The 27,102-nt window shown below is 44.3% G+C and overlaps 1 protein-coding gene across 1 annotated transcript; it reads right to left on the reverse strand.

The window, feature by feature from the left end:
• Positions 1-1,227: 1,227 nt before the first annotated feature.
• LOC135232404 (NUT family member 2G-like) lies at positions 1,228-24,133 on the reverse strand. Its single transcript, XM_064290962.1, has 8 exons — positions 23,451-24,133; positions 21,930-22,058; positions 20,602-20,741; positions 19,274-19,569; positions 18,843-18,959; positions 17,903-18,481; positions 1,649-1,877; positions 1,228-1,565 (listed from the first exon to the last, which is right to left on the reverse strand). Exons 1-8 carry the CDS (start codon positions 24,131-24,133, stop codon positions 1,228-1,230), a joined length of 2,511 nt encoding a protein of 836 aa, XP_064147032.1.
• Between the last annotated feature and the right edge of the window lie 2,969 nt (positions 24,134-27,102).

Genomic DNA, 27,102 nt, shown 5'->3' on the forward strand with positions numbered 1-27,102 from the left:
TTTTGTGACCTTGTATTGTGCTGGTACCTGATATTATTGGTCATCAGGCCAAACAATCTCCTTTAGCATTTCTTGCGGTCTTGGTTTAGTTTTTGCAAATTCTCTAAACTTGTGTTTATCTGTAAATATCTTAATTTCTCCTTCATATTTCAGAGAGAGTTTTGCTGGGTATATGATCCTTGGTTGGCAGTTTTTCTCCTTCAGTGCTCTGTATACGTCATCCCATTTCCTTCTTGCCTGCATGGTTTCTGCTGAGTAGTCTGAACTTATTCTTATTGATTCGCCCTTGAAGGAAACCTTTCTTTTCTCCCTGGCTGCTTTTAAAATTTTCTGTTTGTCTTTGGTTTTGGCAAGTTTGATGATAATATGTCTTGGTGTTTTTCTTTTTGGATCAGTCTTAAATGGGGTTCGATGAGCATCCTGGATAGATATCCTTTCGTCTTTCATGATGTCAGGGAAGTTTTCTGTCAGGAGTTCTTCAACTATTTTCTCTGTGTTTTCTGTTCCCCCTCCCTGTTCTGGGACTCCAATCACTAGCAAGTTATCCTTCTTGATAGAGTCCCACATGATTCTTAGGGTTTCTTCATTTTTTTTAATTCTTTTATCTGATTTTTTTTCAGCTATGTTGGTGTTGATTCCGTGGTCCTCCAGAAGTCCCAGTCTACATTCTAATTGCTCGAGTCTGCTCCTCTGACTTCCTATTGCGTTGTCTAATTCTGTAATTTTATTGTTAATCTTTTGGATTTCTACATGCTGTCTCTCTATGGATGCTTGCAACTTATTAATTTTTCCACTATGTTCTTGAATAATCTTTTTGAGTTCTTCAACAGTTTTATCAGTGTGTTCCTTGGCTTTTTCTGCAGTTATCCTAATTTCATTTGTGATTTCTTTAAGCATTCTGTAAATTAGTTTTTTATATTCTGTATCTGATAATTCCAGGATTGTATCTTCATTTGGGAAAGATTTTGATTCTTTTGTTTGGGGGGTTGGAGAAGCTGTGATGGTCTGTTTCTTTATGTGGTTTGATATGGACTGCTGTCTCCGAGCCATCACTGGGAAACTAGATTTTCCAGGTAATCAGCTAAAAAAAAATGCAGTCAGATCCCTGTCTGAATTCTCCCTCTGGCTCAGGTTATTTGGATGTTAATGGAGCTGCCTGGGGAGGGTGGGGGAGGGATCAGAGAGCTAGGAATGTAGCACCACAGAATATAGAGCTGATCCCCGCGTTCACGCTCCGCTCCCGTCCTCCAAAATCTTGGTGGGACAGCTTCCTGGCTGGGACGCTACTCTCCCTGCTCCGAGACCTGTCACTTCCTCCCGGGGACTTCTCCCTCCGGTGTGCCGCAGCCCTCCCGTGAACTGGGTGGGCGTCTCCCCCATGAAGCGGTGGGCCCGCCCCCGGGGTCTATTTAGGGGAACATAATTGGACCCCACGCTCACGCCCCCCGCGCGTTCCCAAATTCCAGCGGGACGGCTCCCCAGCTGGGACGCTGCTTTCCCCGCTCTGAGACCCGTCACTTCTTCCCAGGGACTTCTCCCTCCGGTGCGCCGCACCGCTCCGCGAACTGGGTGGGCGTCACCCGCACGACCAGGTGGGCCCGCCCCCTGGGTCAATTCAGGGGAATATAACTGATCCCCATGCTCACACCCCGCCCGCTTTCGGCAAAATCCCAGCGGGATGGCTCCCCGCCTGGGACGCTGCTCTCCCCGCTGCAAGACCCGTCACTTCCTCCTGGGAACTTCTCCCTCCAGTGCGCTGTGCCGCACGCGCGAATTCGGTGGGCATCCCCCGCACGAACGTGTGGGCCCCGCCCCGAGGTTGCTTTAGGGAAATACAGCTGATCCCCCTGCTCGCGCCACACCCGCTTCCCGCCAAACTCCCATCGGGACGGCTCCCCGGTTGGGACGCTGCTCTCCCCACTCCAAGATCCGTCACTGCCTCCCGGTTGCTTCTCCCTCCGGCTGCACCGCTACGCCGCCCGCGCCAACCAGCTATACTCCCTCCCGGGATGTGTTCGGGGGGGTAGGGCTGGGCCCCTTGTCTGTGCCGTCTGCCCCCCTGGGCTCTGCCCCAGATCGGGCTCCGAAGTTCACCTGCCTGGTACACTGGCTCCTAGTTCTGGAAACGGTCGCTGTCTGCCCATATTTGTTCGTTTTCCGTCTCTAAGTCTGTGTTTGTTGTTCAGAGTTCGTAGATTGTTAAGTATGTGATCGATTCACTTGTTTTTCCGAGTCTTTGTTGCAAGAGGGATCCGCGGTAGTGTCCACCTAGTCCGCCATCTTGGCCTCGCCTCTCCTCACTGCTTCTTAACTGTCTCTCCTTCTGCCTGCCACTCAGTCCAATTCCTCACCTATGCCTTAGAGGTCCAGGGGTCCTAGATTGTCATATATAATCGATTCATGTATTTTTTCACGTTTGTTGTAAGAGGGACCACAGGAAGCATCTGACTACTCCACCATTTTGGCCCCACGACCTCTGTGTTTGATTTCTGAGGGTGGAGTGCTTGTGAAGTGTTGCTTATATCTGGAAATAGTATGGAGATTTAGTTGCAAGCCTTGTAGGGATTGGGAGAATTGAGAGGTGTGGGTGCTTTTGTGCCTGTTATTTGGGACTTTGTTGGAAATGTGTTTATGTGAATTCATAGTGTGGGGATTCTGTATGTGTTGAATGGGATCCTGGAAGTTCATATTTGTATTGAAATGTGTGAATTGGTGGTGTTTCCATGAACCTTAGCGATTCAATATAAGTGAGTTTTTGTGGGAGTGTGCACGTCATGAGATATAGGCATGTACACTCAAGCACTTGGAGGTGAGCGGTATGCAATTTGTGGCTCAGGGGAATACTTTGGGTGTGGCTCTTCTGCCATGAATTTTGGGTCTTCCTGTGTATCTAATGGCAGGTTTGAAATGAGTTTCTTTGGGCATGTGAAGGAGTGTGCCTGTGTGTATTAGCTTGCATGTAAGACCTTTTGGTTTTGTATATTTTGGGAACGAGGAAGGATCACTGGTATGTATTCAGGGTATGTTGTATGGTTGCGTTGCCTGGATGCTTTCCTGGAGTTGCATATGCATCTTCCATGTTTGGTCTGGGGTTTGTATGATTCTGCATTCAAGAAAATTGGGGATTGATTTCTGTTTGATAACTGTGGATTGTTTGATTATGTATAGGCAGGCATTGTGAGTTATATTAGTATTTGAAGATATAGGGTCATATTTTGTATGTTTGGTGTCATGAATAATTTCGGTTATATTCAGGGTATGAGGACAGTTGTATTCGTAATGAGTTTGTTTCATGAAGGGGCATGGCAGTTTGGATAAATATTTTATAGGGTTATGTGCAATATGTTTCAGTAGGGAGTATGGTATATTCTGGGAAATGAGGAGGTGGGTATCTGATGAAAAAATGAGATTGTGCATTTGCACAGGTTGTGGGAGAATTGAATTTGTGTATGTACTGGAAGCATGTTGATATGGTTATGTATGAGATTTTGAGAATGTGGCAGTTTCGGAACATAGGATAGAGGGCCTGAAATGGGGTTTCCTTGTATTTATATAGCATGTGCAAGAGATATTTCATTGACTGAGAGGATATACTGGTATGTGTAATCGTGAGTCAGTGGGTGAATTTTCCTTGGAGTGTTCTGCATGTGTTTCTTTGGAGAATGATAGGGTGTTTGTAATTTTGTCTGGGCATGTTTGGAGGTAGGGGAATCAAAACTGATTTCTAGAGATATGTGACAATCTATGGTGTTCTGGGTGCTGTACACTTGAAGTGTTTGGGAATCTGTGTGTGTGAGTGTGCGTCTGGTATGTGTGGGCAAGTAGGGTGGTCCTGTGTGTGTGTCTATTAGCTAGAGTGCTGGAAGTGTTGATGTTTTGGAGTTTTATTTGCATCCCTGAATATGTGGGGGTTGCTATGATTTGGAATGAAATCGACGGCAGCAAGTCTGGTTTTGTTTTTTGGTACTCATGGTTGTGGTTTGGGTTAGCGTATAGGGTGTTTGTGTCTGTATGAAAGCAGTCAGGGATTCTCTTTGTGCCTATTCTTGTCTAATTCTTGGAGAATTTGGTGGCTTAGCTTATATGTGCATTTTCAGTGTTCTTTTGCTCTACTTATATATATTAGTAATACAGGTTGCATGTGGTTGTGTGTGTGTTTGGTTTCACTGGCTTTCCGGAGTGTTTATTCTGGAGGATTGGGGGTTCAGTATGTATATTTGGAAACTGAGAGGCCTTGTATAAATTGTGCATTCATTTGGGAATTGATATTGTATGTGTTCTAGAGATGTATGATTTCTTGTGGACGTGTATTAGGGTGGCCTTTGAGGTTAGATTTTGAACTTGGTGGTGTTAGAGAGCTTGATTGCGTGTATAGTGTTCAGTGAGTATATATGGGTACTATTGGTTGTCCATGTACATCTTCAGGCACATGTTGAGAGTATATATAGTTGTAGGAATTACTGTGTGTATTCATGCTCTAGGGTTTTCTCATAAAACTATACGCAGTACGAGATGTTATGTTTGTGTATTTAGAGTGTGGGTAGTAGTTTATGTGTGTGTTCAGGAGTTGGGAGGAATTGTGTGTTCTGGAAACATATAGCGATGTTTGATTTATATATTAGGGTTAGGAGTTAAGGGTTCTTCTCATGGTGCAACGCAGTGTGTGTACATACTCACAGGAAAGTGGATCAGTTATGCTGGAATCAGCTTCAGTTAATTTGGGATAGTAGATGGTGCATATCTCTGCCCATACATGGGTCAGTGACATCAGGTGGTACCTTGAAATTAGCCATGGCAGGATTATTTATATCAGGTAAAATGTCAGTGTTTACAAATCAAGACTTGCAACGCTCGCAATGGAGACTGAATTGATAACATTGGCCACTGTGTGTGTGTGTGTGTGTGTGTGTCATTAGAATGTGCTAATTTAGGCATCACTTGGGTACCTATCGGATAGTGTGAGTGGGGCATTTGGAGGACTTACGCCCTTCTATGTCTCCATGGAAAAGATGTGTGAGAGTATTGTATCCTTTCATCTCACTGTTCAATCTCTGTGCTTAACAAATAATCTGAGAAGGCAAAATATATGAAGAAGAATGGGCATCAGCACTGGAGGAATGTCACTGACAACCTGGGATATGCACATGACAACCTTCCATGCTGCAAATGAAGGAAACTTGAAGAAATACCTGATGAAGACCAAAGACCACAGTCTTCAGCATGGATTACACCTGAACATAAAGAAAATGAAATCCTCACCCCGGACAAGCAAAGTAAATAGAGACATATGTGACGTTGTCAAGGATTTCATGCCCCTTTAATCAACAATCAAAGACAGTTGAAGCTGCAGTCAGGACTTCAAAGGATGGTTTGCTATGGGCAAATCTCCTACAAAAGACTCCCTTAAAGTTATAAAAATGGAAGATGTCATTATGATAAAAAAAAAAAAGGTGCACCTGTCCCAAGCCTGGCATGGCAGTCCCACCAAAAGGCTGCCCCTCAGAGCTGGGTAACCTTTCTAGACTCAAAGAGCACCAGTAACCAGGAAATACGTGAAACATGTCTTAGCACCTGGGCCTGGGAAGAGAGAGCCCCAAGAACCCTGAGTTGATGGGACTCAGTTAGCTGAAAAATTGCCAGATACAGGCTTGCACAGCTGGAATCCCTCCAACCTTAGGTTTGGGTACGCTGAACCTTCTATGTGTCCCTGTGTTGAGATGTGTAAGAATGCAGGTGAAAGTCTCAGTCACACCCGAGCAAATATGTGGGGCCTGGCCTAGCTCTGTTGGCTCAGAGGGGCTGACAGGTAAAGGAGATTAGATACTGGGTCTGTGTTCCTTGAACAATCTGGAAGAAGATGACACATCCCCTCTTATAATAGGGCTTCCCAGCCACAGCCCTCGACTCTCCTGTCACGGGAGGCTTCAGGACCCTAAAGAGAGAATGGATTGTGTTTTCTCTGGTGTGTCTCATCACTTGGTTCTTCCCAGGCAGGCTTGATGCCAGTTCAGTGGGAGTGGGATTAGCAAGGCAGGGGTTGGAGTCAGATAAGTGACAGGGGAGGGCATGGGAAAGCCCTGTCCTAGAGGAAGGACTAGGAGGATGGATCTAGAGAGCACAAAGAAGGCTTCCTGTGAATAGACATGACTGTTTCTTTCCTGAGTCCTTTCTTTTCTGAAGCCTCACCATGCTGCTAGCCCTGGGAGTCTCATCTCAGCGTCCTGTTTTTCTGATAGGGTGACCTGACCTTCTTTATTTTCCCCCGTGACAAGTGCAACTTCAGACACATCAGATGGTGTCCAGTGATCATGATGGACCCCAGTTGCCTCCACACATGCCTCCTACCTCTCTTGGACCTACCCAAGGACTTCTGCGCCTTCGTGATGTCCAGTTCAACCTGATGTCCGTACTTTGTAGTAATTATGTTGTATTTTGTTGGCAGATATTTTAAATACAATATATGATCGATAATACATGGGAGGATTTTGCAGAATCTTATCATTTGCTTTTGAATATTCTTTTCGTTGTTGTGGCTTTGGGTTTAGCAATCACTCCTCATGTTTTCCACCTACAGCCCTCCTAGCCATCAATCTCCTCTATATCTGCATATTGTAGATTTTCACGTAAGTGGAATCATGCAATAATTGTTCTTGAGATTTCAGTTATTTCACTGAGGCCAGTGGTGTCAAGGTTCATCCATTTATTGCAAGTAAGAGAATTTCTTTGCTCTTTATGGCTGCATAATATTGCATGTATCTGTATGGCACATTTTGTGTATCCAGTCATCTTTTCATGGACACTGGGCTTGTTTCCACCTTTTTGATTCAATGAATAATTGTGCAGTAAACGTCAGTGTCCAAGTATCTGCTTTCTTGCTTTCAATTCTTTAGTTTATGTGCCTACGAGTGTCTATGGTAATTCTTTGTGAAAGCATTTGAGGCGCCATCAAACTGTAATCTACACTTTTCAATGGATATGGCGCCCAGTTTCTATGTTTGTTTGCCTGTTTGTTTTGTTTTGTTTTCTGTCGATAGCCATTGGTGTGGTGTGGAGTGATACCTCTTTGTGATTTTGATTTGCATTTCCCTAATGACTGATGATATTAAGCACCTTCTCCCTTGCATACTGCCCATTTGTATATTTTCTGTGGAATAATGTTGATTTATGTCTTTGCCCTTTTTTTGAGTTGGGCATTTTTTTTGTGGATGTGTTTAGTTTTAGGCACTCTTTATATCTTTGTATGTGAAACCCTTAAGCAAGTACAGATTCCAAGTATATTGTCACAATCAGTAGTTGTCTTCATTTTCTTGATAGTGCTCATTGATGCAGAAAAGATTTAAATTTTCACCAAGACAAATTCATCTGTTTCTTTTGTTTCTTCTGTCATATGTATGACGATGTGGGGGAAAAAAAATTCTGAAAACATAACCCTGATGTTTACTTTTAAGAGTTGTATGATTTTAGCTCTCATATTTAGGTCATCGATGCACTTAGAGTTAATTTTTTTGTATGGTGTAACATATCCAGCCTAATACTTTTCCATGTGGAGATCATGTTGTCTTAGCATCATTTGTTGAAGAGGTATTCTTTGCACATTGAATGAGCTTAGCTTCAATGTTGAAACAAATTGGGCAAAGATGTACGAATTCATGTCTCAATACTATACCGTTGGCCTCTACGTCAGTTCTTATGCCAAAACCAGACTGTTTCCTTTATTACATGTGTGTAGTGCTATTTTATATCTTTACGTTTGCATGCCGTACTTTGTTCTTCTTTTCCAAGATGGTTTTGTATATTTAGAGCCTTTGTGTTTGCAGTATATAAATTGTTTGTGTTCTTGTGTATTTGATTTTCTCTCCTTTATATAATTTGTAAGTGGTAAGACATGGATCCTGAGGTTTAGGAGAGAGGAATAGGAGAGCCTCAGCATCTTGCCCCAGGAGTGCAAATCCCACACCAAGATTGCATGAAGGAAATTTCCAGAAGGGCTGATGATGTACAGAGCTGGGAGATATAGGACCCAAATTTTTTTTTTTTTTTTTTTGAGGCATATGTCATGAGATGAAGAGAGAGTTTAGCCTGAAGAAGAAAAGTGAAGCTTTCTGGACTATGCCCTGGCTGCCATCAAGGGCATAAGGAGGTTCAAGGAGGCAGAGTCCTGATCATCATAGTTTTGGGAGACGGGCAGGACAGGTGTGTTCTCTGGATGAAGCTTCTTTCCCCAACATCACAGTATGTAGATATGTTTTATCTCCAGTAGTATATGCTTTTCTTTTTATAGTGAGAACTCTCTACCCACCCGTTTAATGAGACCATAGGCAAAGAGGTCTCACCATAAAGGCAGATGCCAGTCTTCTTCCTGTTCTCAGATGAAAGAAGTTCTCAGGCTTCACACCAGCTCTACCCTGTGGCCTCCAAATGGTAACTGCCAAAATACCAGAGTCTCAAGCTATTCATAATAAGTATCCGTAAGACAATTGTGGGGTGATGGAGAATCTAAATCTATGGTCTCGATGTTGATTGAGACGATGGTTACACCACGGTATTTCAAATTGCTGAAGCTCACAAAACTATAAATTAAATCGGGGAGTTTGATTGCATGGAAATTATATAACTCTGAGAGCTGAGTTTAACAGAAAGGTATTTTTTTTTCCTAACTGTATTGGTGCCTGATTTGTAACAGTAAAAGTTTGGAAGATTTAAGGCCGTTTGAAGCTCCTGGCAGAAAGGATTAAGGAGCTGGCTGGTGATGGAAAGGTTGGTCGTTCACGTCCACGAAGAGGCTCCTAGGAACAAATGCCTGGTGATCCCCTTTGGAAATTCAACCAGAGAAAACTCTATGGAACACAGTTCTGTTGTGAAACGAGTTGGGTCGCCATGAGTTAGAACTGACCCAACAGCACTGGTTTGGTTTTTCTTTTGGAACCAACCTGGCTGTCTCTTACTGATTCTGTGATCTTGGATGAATTGTGTCCAATATGTACAGTGGGAATGGCCTATAAATCATGAGATGGCTTTGACTTTTATCTATATCTGTCACAAGCACTGAGCAATATCTCACATGAAACATATTCAGCAAATAATAGCAGATACGACCATTACTATTGTTTTATGTTAATGTCCTAGTTCAAGTGAAGACAAGGACAAGCTTCCTGCCTTTAGAAAAGCACAGTCGACAGGGAGTAAGAACACGGGAACAGTGACATGCGGTGCATGGTGAGGGGGCTGTGACAGGGAAAAGCGAAAGTGAAGCTGGGCACAATCTCAGGAATAGAAATGGATAAGCCCAGGACTTCTTTGACCTCTCTACTCATCCAGACCTGAGTCTACTCCAATATCCTTATAGAATCTTCTCTAGACCACTGCAGCCTTCCCCACTTGGACACTCTCATAGAAGAAATAGCAGAAAGCTTCATTTAGGCCCTATTCCCGGAAAGCATATTCCATACACTCTCTCTGTCCTTGCAAGTGTGATCCGAATAAGATGTGATTCTGCATGTCTTACTGGTCAGAAAGCTGCTGCTCAGACACTGGAGGTCACACAGCCAGCAAGTGACAGAGCTGAGATTGAAAGTCTGCTGTGGCTGACCCCAAATTCAGCCTTTCTATGGCCTTTTTCCTCTTTCTTCTTCTGGGCACATTGTTCAACTTGGCTGACACTCACTCTCAGTTGTGGGGAAGGGAGGGAATTCTTCAAGTGATGATGAAGTGTTAAGAGGTGAGGAGAAATTCAGGGAAAACTGGTGTGCAAGACCACACCAAACACGGAAAAAGACCTGGACCATCAGTCTAGGCTCTATTCTATGTTCCTTTGGACGACCCTGAAGGCCTGGTTACTCGTTGTCAGCAGCTGTGACTCACTATGCAACCAAGTTCCATTGAATCTCACCCTATATTCTTTCTCAGAACCAGGAGAGTGATATCTGCTCCTTCCCATGCCCACATAGCATGGGAGAAATACAAATTGTGCACAAGGGAAAAAAAAAAGAGAGGTGCATTTATAGACAGGGAATGGACTGTCAGAGCAGTCCCCAAGCCTTGCATACATCTCAATCCATCTTTACTACACTTGAGACATTTCACCAAAGAGAATATTCAAATGGCCAACAGACACGTGAAAAGATGCTCACTGTCATCAGGCATCAGAGAAATGCAAATCGAAACCACAATGAGATACCATTTCACAGCCACTACGAAGGGTAAGATAAAAATGAGAAAAGGGAAAAATGACAAGTGTTAGAGGCGATGTGGGGAAATTGGAAACTTCATCCGTTGCTTGTGAAAGTGCAAAATGATATAGCTATTTTGGAAACACTCTGGCAATTTCTCAAAAACCTGGAGATATACCTGCCGTATGACCCAGGAATTCCACTCCAGGTGTATGCCCTTGGGGTCTAAAAGAAGTGATATGAACAGACATATGCAAACCTATGTTCACCACAGCACTATTCACAATAGCAAAAAGATAGAAACAACCTAACCACCCAACAACGGATGAATGGATAACTAAAATATGCTGTATACATACAGGGGAATACTACTAAGCAATAAAGAAAAATGAGTTCCCCAAACACCTTGGAACATGGAAGAACCTGTAGGACATGAACAAGTAAAATGCATCAGTCACGAAAAAACAGATATTGTATGTTATCACAGTTATAAAATGACATGAAAAATAAAAATAAAAATATGGAGAAAATAATGTTCAGTAGTGTTTACCAGAGATGGGGTGGGGGAAAGGGGAATTTCCTCTCTAGTTAGTAGATACTTGTTATTTTTCATGATGTAACACTCAATGAGAGTGAATTGTACAAAGCCTGATGAAGGTAAACCACATCAGTAAAATACACACAAGGAAAAAATATATACATGTAGGCATATATGTGTATAGGCATGTTTCCATGAGTGTGTATGTGTGTGTATACAGGTGTATGTGTAGGAATACATATATGCATCTATGTGACTGTATGCACACATGTTAATACATATAATAAAGCACATAGAGGGAAGAGTTGTGAATATTTCTGAGACATAACCAAATACCCTGATGGATTAGTTTTCTGGATTTGAAATATTAGAACTAGAGTCTTGTGGAACATCTTGGTCAGTTGGGCTGATATGGTTCATAAAGTTATGTTTTACGTCCTAGTTTGCTGAGTAGTGTTTGTGGTGTTAAGAGCTTGTGAGCAGCCTACTAAAATGCAACTATTGGTCACTACTCATCAGGACCAAAAGGGAATGTAGGAACCAAAGGCTAAGAGAAGAAACTTGAATTGTGCACGTGAAGAATGTTCAAATGACAAGTCTTTTGTTACATATATATTTACCACAATAAAAAGAAAACAAAAAACATTGTGGAATTGAATAAAACTCCAGGATTCATTCTACTTTCTGTTCTATAAGACCTAAGCAAATTCACTTCCTTTAAAAAATGCGCACTCAGTCCAAAATCCAAACATTGCTGCTTAAGAGGCAGTTAATAAAATGAGAAATAAAGTCATTTGAAATGTGAACACTCTAAAGCTTGCTCTTCAAAGCCTCTAATTCAGGACTCCACCTCCCAGCTTTCCTACTGTACAAGGCACACAGCACTGCTGCCCTTAGAAAGCAAGGAATTCATCACCCAAAGGTTAGTTTTGCCTCAGGCAGCCCTGCTGGTCATCCAAACCTCCTTTTCGGCCTTGCAGTGAGAAACACTTGATTTTCAACTCACCTGCCTCTGCACTTCCTACTACATCGTATTTGTATTTTTACATGCACTTTGTCATTCTCTCACTGTCCTCTGGGTCTCCACATCTAGGAATGCAGGATAAGAGATCTCTTAAGGAAAAGTCCTCAATATGAGTCGTTCAGTTTACTTTTTCTCCTGTGTTGCGATTAAGAAACCATCTCAGCCAGGGTTACTTCCTTCCTGTGTACACAACAGTTACTGTGGGAACAAATTATTTCTTTTATAGTGTGTAAACAGGCGCTCCTTGGAAACTCTACGGGGTAGTTCTACTCTGTCCTATATGGTCGCTATGAGTCGGAATCGACTCGACAGCACTGGGTGGGTTAAACTAAATTCATAATTTCAGTCAGCCCTTAAATAATCTGTTCTAGAATTGTGTCACTGTATTTCTTTTTCTTAATTTCAATAATCTGATACTCTTTTTCTGGAAATTGCGAGATTTGCATTATTTCTCACTTCCTTGGATTATGACTCTTTAAGACCCTACAGAGCCAACACGTGGAGCCCGCAAGTGCACAGGCTGAGAGAGAAAGCAGGGTAGCTGAATAAGGCTCAATCATCACACCTCGTCATTTCCTCTAATGCTCTGAGATTGGGTGGCAGATCACCTATCTTCTGCGTCCTGTCACCCAAGAATGGAGATGATTTTTATCAGTGGACAAGGCCTTCCTTACACTTTCCCACAGCGATGGTCAGAGAACTGGGTCCAAGGGACTTTTGGCCTCACCCTTTCATGGCCAGTCTTGGTAAACTTCATATGCGCTAATTTAATCACATATGCTTCCAGGGTCAAAGATTTTCATGTAGTAGAAAAAAAGGTTGTAGAATTTGGACCGTATTGTTCCTGCACAATGCAATGTTTAAATCATGGGCCCTGAGCTCACTCAGTCAAATCCAATGGCCTTAAATCCATTGTGTGCATCAGGGGAAAAAATTGATGGACTCACTGACAAGCAGAAGAATCAAGGAGCAAGCCTGCTTTTCCTGAGTGCCTAGATACTATGATTTGCTTCACCATTCCCATAATAGGAAGGACTGAATTGAAAATCATGTAAGGTTGCCCTATGATACAAGCTGAAATGCTAAGAAAAGTTGACAAGATTTTGCTTTTATCAGTCACAGTAAGTAGCTTTAAAAAAAGTTAAGGTGGTTTTCTTGAATCTCTCTAACTTCATCATCTAAGCTGAGATGTGAGTAGAGATGTACACTGTAGCTGCCAGAGAGAATACCAAGAAAGGCACATCAAGAAGCTGTTTCCTGGCTGCAGAGAATTAAGGGGTGGGCAGTTTCCAGAGAGGCAGAAACTGCCTGGAGGTGCTCTTTTCAGAGTAACTGGGAAAACACTGTCGATGCTGTAAATAGAAATATTCTTCGGGTCTTATCAGGTTTATAATTCAGCTAAAACTCAGAAATCATGAGGCAATTCAAGAGGACCACATTATGAAATGACTTTCTCACATAATTGTAGTGAAGGGGGGAGAAGAGCCCTTATCCTCTCTGGAGGAAGTCTCTGCTTTTCCACTACAACATGACTGCTGTTGCATTTTTCTGCAGCATTTCCTTCTTGAATCAAAATGTCTTCCTACAGGGACAAGATAGTATGTTAGTCCCAAACTCCTTGACTTTGAGTGGATTCCTACTCATAGTGACCCTACAGGACAAAGCAGAACTGCCTCATAAGGTTTCTAAGGAGTGCCTGGTGCATTCAAACTGCCAAGCTTTTGATTAGCAGCCAGAGCTCTTACCCACTATACCACCAGGGTTGTTAGTGCCAGTAGGGATATTTTTTTGTGTGAAGGCTGTCCGTGTGGAACACTCCTCCTCTGCCTCTCTCCTTCTGCCATACCCTCCCATCCAAAAACCACTGCTGCTGTGAGAGCAGGATTAAAGTTGTTCTCACGTGACTTTTCTTTTTGCAACTGCTTGGGGTCAGCACCCTCATCTCACAAGACCAGTTTTTCTACCAAGCCTCTGGAAACAACTAAATGAATACTTTTTCAAATCATTTTCACTATAATACACTGAAAATTGTGTTCATGGTGAGTAAAAAGACAAACGTTCTTTCTTTAAAGATGATAACACCATGGTTCCTACAACAATTTAGGACATTCATTGATGAGCCTGGATTCCAAAAAGCAAGAGTGTGTGATGGAAACATGTGAAGCTGAAGCTGAGAAGTAGTGCTTCATGACCCAGAATGGCCAGCTAGGAGAAAGATGGGAGCTAGTGTGTGTGCATGGGGATTTGACTTGAGTGAGTAGAATCTTGCATTGGTCTCACGATACCCACCCATTTCAGGGCCATGGGACCTTAACAACTGAAGAACCTAGGGCCGTAGCATTGTAAGCAGTTTTTCTTCAGAGAAAAAGATTTTCTGCCTTCCTCACCCTTACATCTGCTCTCTGCCCACTGAGCATAGGTGCTCAAGAGTGTTTAGTGACTATTCAATATGCCAGATAATCAAAATGTCCTGCAGAGATTTTGTGAAATTGGTATGCTGGTTTGGTTTTGGTGCTGTGTCATGTGTTTGGAACCAAGATTTAAGCTCAGGCCTTTTGACTGCAAATTCAGGTCTGTTCTTCTGAGGGTAAGTCTTAAGAGCTTATTGTTTTCTGCCTCTTGGTAGTTTTTCTAGATAAAATACAAGCCACTTGTTGACTTCAAATGTCTGTTAAACAAGGAGTAATATTGTTGTAAATATATCCCCATTATTATGTGAGGAATCCTTGGAGGCCTTTATTTTCTTTGCTAAAACTGGCAAACCTATTCTTGGGGGGACTTTGAAGTTGAAGGAAATGTTAAAGTTAACGTTGTAGACTCTAGACTAAAGAAATACAAATGGATCATTGAACCCAGGCTGGGGACATTGACTTTATTTCAATTTATTATTCTAATGGAACAAATATATATATATATAGGAATACATCTTAATTTTATAAAGAGAAAAAAGGAGGAGGCACGGCCAAGATGGGAAAATAATCAGATGCTTCCTGTTGTTCCTCTTACATCCAAGACATGAAAAAGAAGTGAATGGATTTTATATGACAATGTAGGAGCCCAGATCATCAAAGACAAAGCGGAGGAGTTGCACTGAGCGGCAGGATGCAGGAGAGACTGTTCAGAAGCAGCAAAGAACTGCCAGTTGTGAGGTTGCCAGCACCCTGCTGGCTGGGTCAGCTGGTGCATGGCAGGCTGAGGAGAGCAGTAGCATTCAGGACAGGTTTCACCATGTCAGGAGAGGCTGGGCAGCGGAGAGTCTGCAGAAACCTCCGGATCGGGATGTAAATGGTACTGGACCTGAGAAAGTTAAGTGCAAGGTTCTAACCTACTGCCTACTGAATGGGAGTCAAAATAAGCCCTCCTCCTCCAAGATGCTAACAGGGGGAAGTGCCTGTTTTCCCTCCCCGCACCCACCTCCCGCTCCCCGCTGTCCACTCTGACACCAGTCAGGCACTATTCAACAACTGCCAGGCCTCTAACCCAGATCTCAGGGCTGTCTGCACCCAAACTAGTCTCTTGGCTATAAAAATTCACCATGCCCCCTCAGCTGGGAAGTCAGGCCAGGAGCTACCCCTTTGCCTGGGCACTGGTATAAAGGGTCTGAGGACATGTCGCTCCCTTCACCCCTGCCTGTACCTGTGTGGGCCAATTCAACACCATGAGGGCATACACTTGAAACCTGTTTTCACCTGCAAGAGCCAAGGGGTAGTTGCAGAATCGTGACATTTGATGTCGCCCTGCCCATTAAACAGGGACCTCATCCACACACATCAGGGGCCTGAGGGCTGTTGGTTATCACCCAAATCCATCTAGCCACCCCAAGACAGGGGTCAGAGAATATACAGTCCCTCCCACTCCCTAGAGCCAACAGCATTGGGTGCCAAGGACCGGCTGCATGACTCCTTTAATATCCCAAGCATCCTGAGAGCTGTACAGTGTTATGCTATTTTCCCAGTGAAGATCTTGAAATGTAGAGGACTTACGGATGTTTTCTAAAGTCAAACACCAGGGAATGGAGGAGCCAGGGCTCTGTCCTTCACTTACCATTATTGTCTTTCGATGTTTGATATGTACACTCCCCTAAATACCTGGGATACACCAGGATTGCAGGTTGTGCTGAGGAGGACACTCTATGAGGTCCCTTCATGGTGTTGGCCGTGAAACTTCTGGGACATGGCATTCCTGAAAATTCACAGGTACTTGTGATAAAATTAGAATTTGGAACTTGGAGAAAAAAGCATTGGGCTGAGAGGAAACTTTGTTGAGTTCCAGGGAGCTTCCAAGTTGAGAATCAGAGCTACTGAGGGGAATGGGCTGGAGAAATGAGGCCATGGACACTTGGATCTGAGGACGTAAGTGCAGATTGGAGGGCAAGGACTTGACAATTCTGAGGAAAGACCAGAGGCGTCCTCTCCCCTCTTTCTCATCTCTTCATTTTGATTTTTTCCCCAACAGAATCTTACTTGTGGAGGTCTCCATTCAGATCCCAGTTAGGAACTTCCCAACAAATGGAGCAGCTCACAGGCACCAAATGCAAAACCACTGGAACACCCAGTGCTCTGAACATGGGGTCTATGCAACTGCCCGAAGAATCAAACTACTAATACCTCAATGCTTCTCAGCCCTTCGTACCAACCCTGCTCACATCTAGCCTTGCATACTCCAGGCATCCAGGTCTGCCATAAACATCATCACGTCTCCGCTTTTCCTGGGCTGTATTGTTCTGTAAGGTAGGTTTTCTCTTGTTTGTAAGGAACTATTTCCAATGTAAGTGTAAGACCAAATCTACATCAATTTAACCCAGAATTTCAGTCATCATTTGGAAAAGAAAGGAAAGAGTACCTATAGGATGCTCCTTGGAAGATTACAAAGTTACCTGAGGTCATTCTCCTTGACCACAGCAGGATGGACCTTCCCAATTCAGTTGAATTAAATTCCTTCCTTTCCAGAAATAAGGCAAAGGGACCTCCTAACTTCTCTATTTTCATAGATCATATACACAGTATCAAAAGAAATCTTCACAAGTATATTTCCAACACATTCTGTCTCGTTATTGTCCTCACCAGAAAGAGCATACTACCATTGCTTATTTAGAAGTCCTCTTGAGAATTCATGATACCACTTTTTAGACTAAATGCAGAGAAACAGAAAGCCATGTCCCCAAGAAGCCAAGTCTTGATCCTGTCAAGTCAAATAAACCACACAGGAAAATCCCTGGGTGTGCTGAGGATCATTTTAGATCTATTGTCCGACAGCTTCCTAGCAAACAGAAAAAAAGCACCTTAAAGAAAAGTGCAGTCTCCAGGCTCAATTATAGAAACATTAGTTAATGGCCAAGAAGGCTGAAAGGTTGAAATGCAAATTCCATGAATAGATGGTTAAGAGACAGAGATATTGTTAGGATACCCACAGAAAGCTCCCAAACCAAGCCACAGCTTGTGAAAAATGGGTGATGACAGTGATCACTGGCGATTTATCAATGAGCTGTGAGAGGCCGGAGCCAGACTGTCCCCAGGAGCATTCTGAGGATATCAGGTAAAGCTGGAGGAAAGAGCTAAGTCAGTCACATATGGATGTGGAAAACGGTGGACACCTGTATCTTTTTCTTTTCACAGCACCACAGTCCATCCAGCAGTAGAGGAGGAACGGAAGAAAGAGTCAATGAGAATTTCTGCCAACAAAACTATCTTTAATCTCAATTTACAGAGGAGTATTCTTCAAAGTAAAAGTAAAGCTACTGAGCTTCATCTCCCACCATGGAAATACATGTGCACCCTGCCCAGGCTTTGGCCTCCCTCTCTGCCCTCACCGTATCTGTATAACAGCCGAGAAGTACCACTAGGTTAGGGGAGGAGCATTAGCCTAATAAGTATGGGGGAGGAGTTGACAACTCTAATCTATTTAAGGGACCTGAACTTGAGGGTCTGACATATAGAAGAGGAGAGCTCACTACTGGCTAAGAAGATGCTTCTTCCTTTTTCCATGTGTGGAAGGGTCACACTTTCTTTTTAGAGGCAGTGAGGGTTGGACCTCTCCCACAGTCGAGGATTGCCTCCCAGAGACTCCAAGGTCAGCTCCTGAGTAGGGCCGCTTTGCAGCAAGTAATGGAGTTCTGACTTGAGCTGGGATCTTACACTTGGCAGCTGTATGTCCAGGTTGGCTAAGACTCACTGTCTCTGGAAATCGGAGCTGAGATGCTCCCCAGGTACCCGGAATTCCATGGTGCAGAATGCTGGAGGCAGGCAGAGGACTCTTGGAAAGACTCCAGGGCAGTAGGCTTTCTTGAGATGCCAAGAGGAAGTCAAGGCTGGGGAGTTCCTCCTCTTCCTTTTCTTCTTCACTGGACCCTTCTCCTTTCCCAGGTGTTTCACTAATAGGAGAGGCTTCTAAGGACATTAAGGTTCCTCTGTTTCCCAATCTAGGGTAGGTGCGACTAGGACGCCATTGAGGAGAAGTTGATTGTTCAGACTTAAGTTCCTGTGAAATGGGACTCCATGTAAAGAGAGCAAGTTCTTTTGACGTAGACAGATGACTGTACCCGCTGCCATCTTTTGGCAGGTCATCTGCATCCAACTTTTTTGTGCTCATTTTCTTGCTCGTCTGTAGTTGGCTGTTGTGGTTATCTGTGCTCCCTGCATCTTGACTGCTCCCAGACTCTGTACCAGGTGACTCCCTGGTTAGCACACCAGAAGTTGGGGATGCCTCCACACCCACTTTTCCTTTCAATTCCAGCAGTCGCTTCTCTACCAGCTGCAAGAAAGAAAAATGGATAATTACTGATTCTGTACAGATTGTGAGAACACGTGGCTGAGTGGGTGGTGGAGACCATAGTATTGGGACAAGATTTAGGGAAGTCAGTCACTCAAGTGTCCTTCAATAACTCGTACTGCAGCTCTGCCTCTCCGTCCTCTTCTGTGGTTTTCCCAAACGCAATGCCTTACCATTCCACTCCTCTTCTCTGCCATTCCATTATCTCTTACCTTCTCATTCTGCACTTGCTCCCGCACCTGGAGCTGGCCTTCCCCAGAAGCTGTGACAGCCAAGGCACTGTCAGGTTAGATGAAATCCTGTGGGTTTCATGTTATGATTCTCCCTTCCTCCTCTGGTTTACCTGAGTGAGAGTGAGTCCTTCCTCTTCCTCCAGCTCCTGCCTTAAGGACAGGGGATCTACCTGTGATTCTGGTGATAGTAACATTTCCAGGAACTGAGGGTGAATAACTGCTTCCACCTGTTAACGGGACGAGGAGGCTTGTGAACATCTTTGACAAGGAGTAAACACTGATTTAGAGGTTCTAGAAGACAAGGAATAATCTCCCTCTCGAATTTGCATCCAGTATTGTATTAAAATGTCACCACCCCAACCTACACATACTCAGACACTCATACACACACACATATGCACACAAGAAAGGGACACACACATTGATCATGGAGGAAGGAACTGAGCTTAATTGCAATGTCTGGGGTAAAACTCCAGATGTTTGGTGGCTGGAACGCCAAAGTACAGAGCCCACAGACACCAAACGTCAGGTCCCCGCCCACCTTGGTGATAAATCCTTCCTGTGCACACAGCTTGTCAATGTAGCTCAGGAGTCCTGGGTCTGGATACAGCTCATCCTCTTCCTGTTGTTGCTCATTTTCTTCTTCTTTATATTTTCCATCTGGCTCCACAGTGGCTGAATGGGCAGTTCCAAGGAGATCTTCCATGATCTCAACATACTCTTTGACAGCTTCGGGAGGGATTTCATGGGACCGCTTGGGCTCCCAAGGGTGCTCGGTTCTGTGTCGATGTTGCTTAAGGGGCTGTGCCATGGAAACTCCCTTCTTTGGAATGAACACTATAGGTGGGATTGGAAAGAGGATGTTTGTGTCGCAGCAAATTCTGGCTCTTACACCTGTTACAGATTGAATTGTGTCCCCAAAATGTGTGTCAACTTGGCTAGTCCATGACGCCCAGTATTTTGTGGTTGTCCACCATTTGGGGACCTGATGTGATTATCCTATGTGTTGTAAATCCTAACATCTATGATGTTAATGAAGGAGGATTATAGGCAGTTGTGTTAATGAGGCAGGCCTCAGTCTACAGAATTCGATTGTATCTTGAGTCAATCTCTTTTGAAATAGAAAAAGAGAGAAACAAGCAGAGAGGAGAGGAACTTCATACCACCAGGAAAGAAGTGCCCAGAGTGAATCCAGTCCTCTGGACTCGAGGTCCCTGTGCTGAGGAGCTCCTAGATGCACGGAATATTGATGACAGGGACCTTCCCCCAGAACCAACACAGAGTAAAAGCATTCCCCAAGAGCTGGTACCCTGAATTCAGACTTCTAGCCTCCTAGACTGTGAGAGAATAAATTTCTGTTTGGCAAGTCCATCCACTGTGGTATTTCTGTTATAGCAACACTAGATAACTAAGTCACCACCCAACCCCATGTTGTAAAGGCAGAATTATGGAGACACTGTCATGCTTCCTGGTAAGGCAGGCACACCTGAAGCCACAAACACTGTGAGAGGAGAAGATGTAAGAGGCAGACAGTCTAAGACAGTCAGCTTGTGGGGAAACTCGAAACTGCTTCTTTTACAAGAAGTCTCATTGAGGCCCACATTTAAAGCTGATTAGATATTGGAGCCCACTTTTGATAATCCATGTGAGAGTGTAGTTATAAAACGTAACCACCTCACTACTAGAGTGTAATGAAGAGTAGCGGAGACCCCAGGCATCTGGCAGTCTCTGCTGATACAAAGAGCCATTGCCCCCTCTTGAAAGAAAAGTACCACATGTGAAGACAATGCCTTCTCCCAACATAACCGGTCCCTACATACCACCTTTGACCCCAGGCCCGTAGCTCCTGTTGACCTTGCTTAGCCATACCTGGACGCTGGGCAGCCACAGTGGATGAAGGCCCGTGAGGATCAACATTGCGTGGAGCCGGAGGAAGCAGGCAGACAGATGCATTCCTCTGCTGCAACATCTGAATCTGTAACTCCTCCTCTGCCTCAAACTCCATGAACCTGACAAGGGTGAGGGAGGCACAGGCTGTGCTGAGGAGAAGGCAAGATGCACCAGGAGCCCCAGGACCAGGCAACAGCCAATTATGGGGCAGTGGAGAAAGATGTGCCTTCAATGACCTGTCCAGGTGCCCAGTAAGTCCATTTCCCAGGAGGCACAAACAAGGTTTGGGTCCCTTACATGTTCACCACATCATCCCTTCACCTTCAGCACAACTTATCATAGCATAGGAAGGTTGCGAAGGAAATGAGCCATGCCTCCTTGGAAGTTCCTCCTGACCAAGCCATAGTGCTCACTACCATTCTATACCTTAGCACCTGATAGCACACCACAACACTGACACTGGTTGGTTGAATTGAATCAGACCTACATGACACACAGCAGGACCCACTCATGCGCACCATTCTCCAAGCCTCTCCTGCCCTTGCCTAAAACACACATGGTAGAGGTGAGAGCCTGAACCTGGAATGGGATGAAGTTTATTGCAGATAACACCAAGGAGTAGTTCCTAGAGTCCCGGTCCTAGTCTCAAGCTCTGAGGCCTTGAGATATAAACCAGATGGGCAAGAGGTCCAAGAGACATTTGGAAAAAGGTGGAATGTGAGGTTTCCCAAAAGCCTCAGTCTCCTTTGATGATTTTTTTTTTAAACCGAGGGAGGAAAGGCAATGAGGGACAGAAACATGTCCAACCAGGTGACTGAGATGCTGCCTTCCCCTGACCACACCTTTCCAGCCTGGGCCATTCTTGGATGATTGTAGAATACTTTTGTACCAGTTGTCATAGGAAGAGTGGCTCCAAATTCCATGTTATCTATACGGACATTGAGGCAAGCAGGAACTTGTCTGGTACAGCATATCCCCTCACTGCAGAGTGTCCACAGATTGGACTGTATCTCCATGGGTATCCACAGTGTTTATCCCCATTCTGTCTTAACACTCCAGTTTCAGGCCATCCACAAATCCAACATGTAGAAGGGGTGAATTTCTTAAAGAATGTAGAACAGAAAACTCCAAGCAGTGAATGTGGTGGTAGCAGTTGTCTGAGGGTAGAGCGGGATCATCAGGGAACCAGGAGCCCTCTCCAAGTGCACACCTCCTCCTCACACAGACCTTGTGATTTGTTCCAACCCTCCCTCTTCATTCACACCTCATCACTCAGTCCCAACAGGGCCAGGATGCCATGGACTCACTTTTCTGCCATCTCATAGAAGATCATTCGGTCAAAATTGCTTTTGCGCTGCCATTCCTGTACAGACCGCCAGAGTCCCTCCTCCAGGGTCATGGTGGGCTTCAGTCTAGCCAGGGATCGCAGAACTGGGCTAAATACCCATGCATGTCAGTAACTTTCGACAAATACATATTCCATCCCCATCTTGACCCCACATCTACACACATCCCCTGCCCATCATCACATCTATCTTGCTATTTGTCCGTGACAGTCCCTCTTCCAGTGTTTTAGATTTCAAGTGCTTTTGCCTCCAGGATACCATTAGCTGTTTCGGAATCCAGGGAATCCCTAAGACTGCTGGAAATTTGGTTTTAGTGGACTGTGTCTTTATTCTTGGGTGAGTGCTGGGGAGTGGGGAAAGGAAGAAGATGCCTTCAGTCTTTCAGCCAATGAGAATAACATGTATGTGGAAAAACATCCTGTGAATGTGATCAGAGTTCCATATTGATTGACTTGTTGGGAAGCTCAGGGTTGAGAGAGATGGAGGCTCTGCTCTGAAAAGATAAAGCTTCCCACATGACTAATCAGTCTGCCTTTCATTCACAGAAGCCCATGACCCTGCACTTCATTGCCAATTTCCGCTCACACACACTGTAGCTAGGACAGTTTTGCTCTTGCGGGTACTTTTTATGGACTACACTTCATATATTAGGTCATATCGTCTTCTTAGCTCTCCTCTTAATGAACTGAAATTGTCTCCTTATTTGATGAGATACTCTAGGGTGAAGGTGTACAATGCCTTGCTCAGGATTACAAATCTAAGGAGGACAGAGCCCAAGCCTTTCACCACTATGCATACTCTACCACCTCCCTGTTGTAACTGATATTCTCCAGAGGAATGAGGGTGGGAGTAAACTTAAAGTGGTTGTCCTAGGCCTTGCCCGTTTCACGTCTCCTGAGGCAATGGCCAAAATATGCTGAGCTCTTTCGTTGGAAGGTAAAGACCAGTGGAAAAACGTAGTTTGTGATCTGAGACCAAAATTCACATCATGCCTCCTCACTTTACCACAGCATTTAAAAAAACCAAAACCAAACCCTTTGGCATTGGGTTGATCCCAACTCATAGTGACACTACAGGACAGAGTCGAACTGCCCCATAGATTTTCCGAGGAGGGGTGGTGGATTCGAACTGCTGACGTTTTGGTTAGTAGCCATAGAGCTTAACCACTATGCTACCAGGGTTTCTACCGCAGTGTTTAGTCTCTTGAAAATAATTGTTAAGGTAACGATTCCAATATAAAGATTGACTTCACGTACAAGGTGGTCAGCATCAATTGAGACAAGATACCTGAATATGTTGTACACAGGGAGGTGTGTATAATATTATCGGGAATATACCTTCTCATAACATATCCCATCACCCTCATGACCTTCTCTCAAGTGTTCCTAAAGAGCCTAACCTCCATTGTGTCTCCCCAAGATCTCTTTGTTTGAAAGCTGCAGGATAATCTCAGCTGTCCCCACTGATTATTAGGGTACTCACATGAGAAAGCAGGAAAGAGCTTCTGTATCAGGGCTTTGGGGATGGTGCCTCCGGGCCAGAGACTTGAAACATTGCCAACGTCGGTAGTTCTGGTAAACACTCTGGGGATTACAGGAGGAGTCATCCAGCGAAGGCCTGGATTGTGTGACGGCCAGGCTTTTCTCCCCAGAAGAAACATGTTGGCCTGAGCAAGCCTTCACTTGGGGGAAAATGAAAGCCAGCTGGGCAGCTGGTGGTGGAGCTTGAAGAGAAAGAGCTGGGGACCAAACTCCCCTACAAGCCTGAGTAGCCACAACAGAAGTGGCAGGGATCACAGCAGAGGCTTCCCCAAAAGGGGGTGGGGCATGCTCAACTACCCCACTGGGAGCCCCTGGGGCACTCCAATTAAGTGGGGTCTGCCCCATGACAAAGGTCTGAATTCCAGGGAGCTCTGCTGAACTCCCTTCTGTCCTCACTTGAACAATGACCTTTGCAGGCGTGGCCCCACGGGGGCCAGAATCCCCAGGGCTTGGCACAAGAAGTGTCCTGGGGAAAGCAGAGAGCCCAAGAGGGGTGCCTGGAAGGCATGATGAAGTCATGAGGGGCAGTGGGTGCTGCATCCAGGGTGTTTGCTGTGGAGGTCCAGGAGTGTGTGCGGGAAAAGGCAGTGCAGTGAAAGGAGACATGGAGGCACCAGGATTCATGGTTGTATCTGGTCCCAGCACTGAAGTTGCTGTTGAGACAAAGGAAAAGGGTAAATGGAGGTGGAGGAAAGGCAACCAAGTGTTAGGTCATCAGAATTCCCTGCCTGGTCACTGCGAATCAGCACAATGAATCTCAACTGATGGGCAGCATTATGGAAGGGGGAACTGGTGAAGATTGCAAAAAATCCTGAGATTAAATTAGATGTTCCTTCCTTCCAGTTTACTGATAGAGAACTTGTGAGGAGTTCAACCAGACTCCCAGGCCCCTGTCTACCAAGAAGTAAGAGGCCCAAGCTATCACTGACTCACAGAACTCAGGAATCCCAGGCAGACAGGCTGCCACTCTCATAAGCTTTTTCCACCCCATGGAAAAGGGTTGACATCCACTCTGTCCGAAATGCCCCCAGCAGGCTCACTAGCAGGGAAGGGACTTTCTAAAGTAGAAAGTGTCCTCTAGATTTTCTTGAAGGAGTGAGTCTTTAAGTGAGTGTTTTCCCCATCTCCTCCTGAGTGTTTCTTTTCATGATGTCTGCTACAAAACCTCTTTCCTTCTTTCCCCAACACCCTGTCTCATTTTTCTAATCTTCCTCTTCGAGCCTTCCTAGGTGGGATATTCTGGGTGTTGTTAAGAGTCCACTCTTTATTCCTGCTCAGAGAGCTTGTCCCCAGGGGAAGTGTCAAACTTGAATTCCCAAGGGTTGGACGGGTGGCAGGAATCTGATAACACACCCCCTCCCCTCCTGGCCTACCCCCTCATGAAGACATCTCCACAGGCTTGGGCACTGACCACAGCTGTCTGGCAGCCTTCAGCATGTGAAGACGCCACGTCCTGGACTCAGCATGATCTGACTCCAACAGATGCTCATGGATCCAAGAAAAGGAGGGAAAAGTTTGAATTTAAACAGGTGAGAATGTAGGACTCCAGACATTCTACAGTGGGGGAGGGGTGGAGGGCAGGTTGGGTGAGGAGACATTCCATGAAAGGGATCTGACAGGTAGGCAAAAGCTACATGTTTCCTTCAAATTACAGTTGACAACACAAATCATGTGAACCTCTTATGGCCATTTGTCGCTTCTTTCTTAGATCCAGAGCACAAAGGCTCTACTCTAGACTTCAATTCTTATCAACATACCTAGTTTTGTGCCCCTATACCCACCCTGTTCCCCAACTCTAGGTGGTAGGTTCTTGAATTATTACAAGGTCACCAGTACTTCATGAGCAAAATTCAGGACACTTTGTCTAATGGAAGGTGGGGTCCTTATAGAGACAAGGAATCTGAGTGCTTGAAATTATGGTTTTCTGAGAAGTTCCATTGTGTTTGGTGTGTGTGCATACAGTATCGTATCCATTATTGTTTAGAAAGCAGTCCTTCTGTCCCTGAACTCCCATTCCTTACTGAAAACTCTGGGGGCTGCAGCATGGCCAGCCTTACCCATGATCCTTTTTCCTGGAAAGCCCCACTGTATTAAAGGAAGGCCAACAGCCTCTAATTCCATGACCAGAAGTAGATTCCCGTTGTTTCTCAGGTTATTATATTGTACATTCATATTCAAGGATCATACTCCTAACAATGACTGTAATTAAGTAATTAGAGAAAGATACCTCTGAAAAGTCAAACAGTTCCAGATAGATTGTCCAGTGCAACGCCTCCCCCCGCCCCCACACCTTTTCTTGGCAACCAAATTCTCCATCTGAGTGGAAATCGATGATATTTTCTATTTCTTTTTCCTCTTTCCAAAAATATTGTATGTGACTGAGGGTAACTAACAGAAGCTATGCTCATTTATCAGAAGTGCTTTCAGTTTCCTTTTTTTCATTATACAATTAAGGTGTGTTCCTGTAGAGATATACCCCGTGCTGTAAATATATTTTCCGTTAAAATTAATGCAAGCTTGTATGTTTATAGTTTTTTTTTTTTCCTTTCTGGATCAATGATCCTATTTGTATTCTTACATACACCCTAGAATGTGCAATGAGAACTTTAACATTTTCGTAAGCTTCAAATTACCACGAAATAGGCTTGCTGGATTTAGCAAGAAAAATACAGGACTCCAAGGAATCCCTGTGTAATATGGGGACATGCTTCCAAGAACACCGCACCAACAGGACTCCACAAAAACATTAGTCGTTGTTTCTCAAAAATTTGATGTTGACAAGTGGCCTGTATTTTATCTGGCAAACCTACAGAGGTTAAAAAAAAAAAAAAAAACCTTAGATATTATGACTTACTCCGCCTATAAGAACAAAACTGAATTTGCAGTCAGAAGGTCAGAGTTGGAATCTTGGTTTCATAAACGTACAAACACAGTACCCAAACCAAACCAGCATGCCAATTATTCAGAATCTTACAGGCCATTTTGATCGTCTGGGATATTGAATGGTCCTCAAACGCCCTGGAGCTCTTGGGCTTAGTGGGCATGGGAGCAGATATAAGGATGAGGGAGAAGCAAATCTATTTCTCTGAAACTAAATGAGCTTAGGAGGCAACTCGGTGGCAATGAGTGTTTTTTTTTTTTTTTTTTTCCCAACAGCCCTGGGTTTTTCAGGTGTTAGATAGAGCCCCATGGCCCTAAAATGGGTGGGTATGTTGAGGCCAAAACAGGATTCTACTCACCAAAGTCAAATCACACACACACTTGCTCCCATCTAACCCTTACCTGGCCATTCTGAGCCATGAAGCCCTACACACACCCTTGCACTTTGGAATCCAGGCTCATCAAGCTATGTGCTCATATCTTTGTGGGAGCCATGGTAGAATGTTCATTCAATAAAATATGTTTGAATTTTTTTTAATCATGAACATAATTTTCAGTGTATTAAAATGAGTTGAAAGAGCACTCATTTTGTTGTCATTTCAGGAAGAGACACTTGAAGCAAAATTAGTCAGGGGTGATGAAGGGTGCTGACCCCTAGTAGTTCAATGAGAAAAGTAATGTGAGACCCGCTTTAATCCTGCTCTCACAGCAGT

The sequence above is a fragment of the Loxodonta africana genome, chromosome 9 (genome assembly GCF_030014295.1).
Source record: "Loxodonta africana isolate mLoxAfr1 chromosome 9, mLoxAfr1.hap2, whole genome shotgun sequence".
NCBI lineage: Eukaryota > Metazoa > Chordata > Mammalia > Proboscidea > Elephantidae > Loxodonta > Loxodonta africana.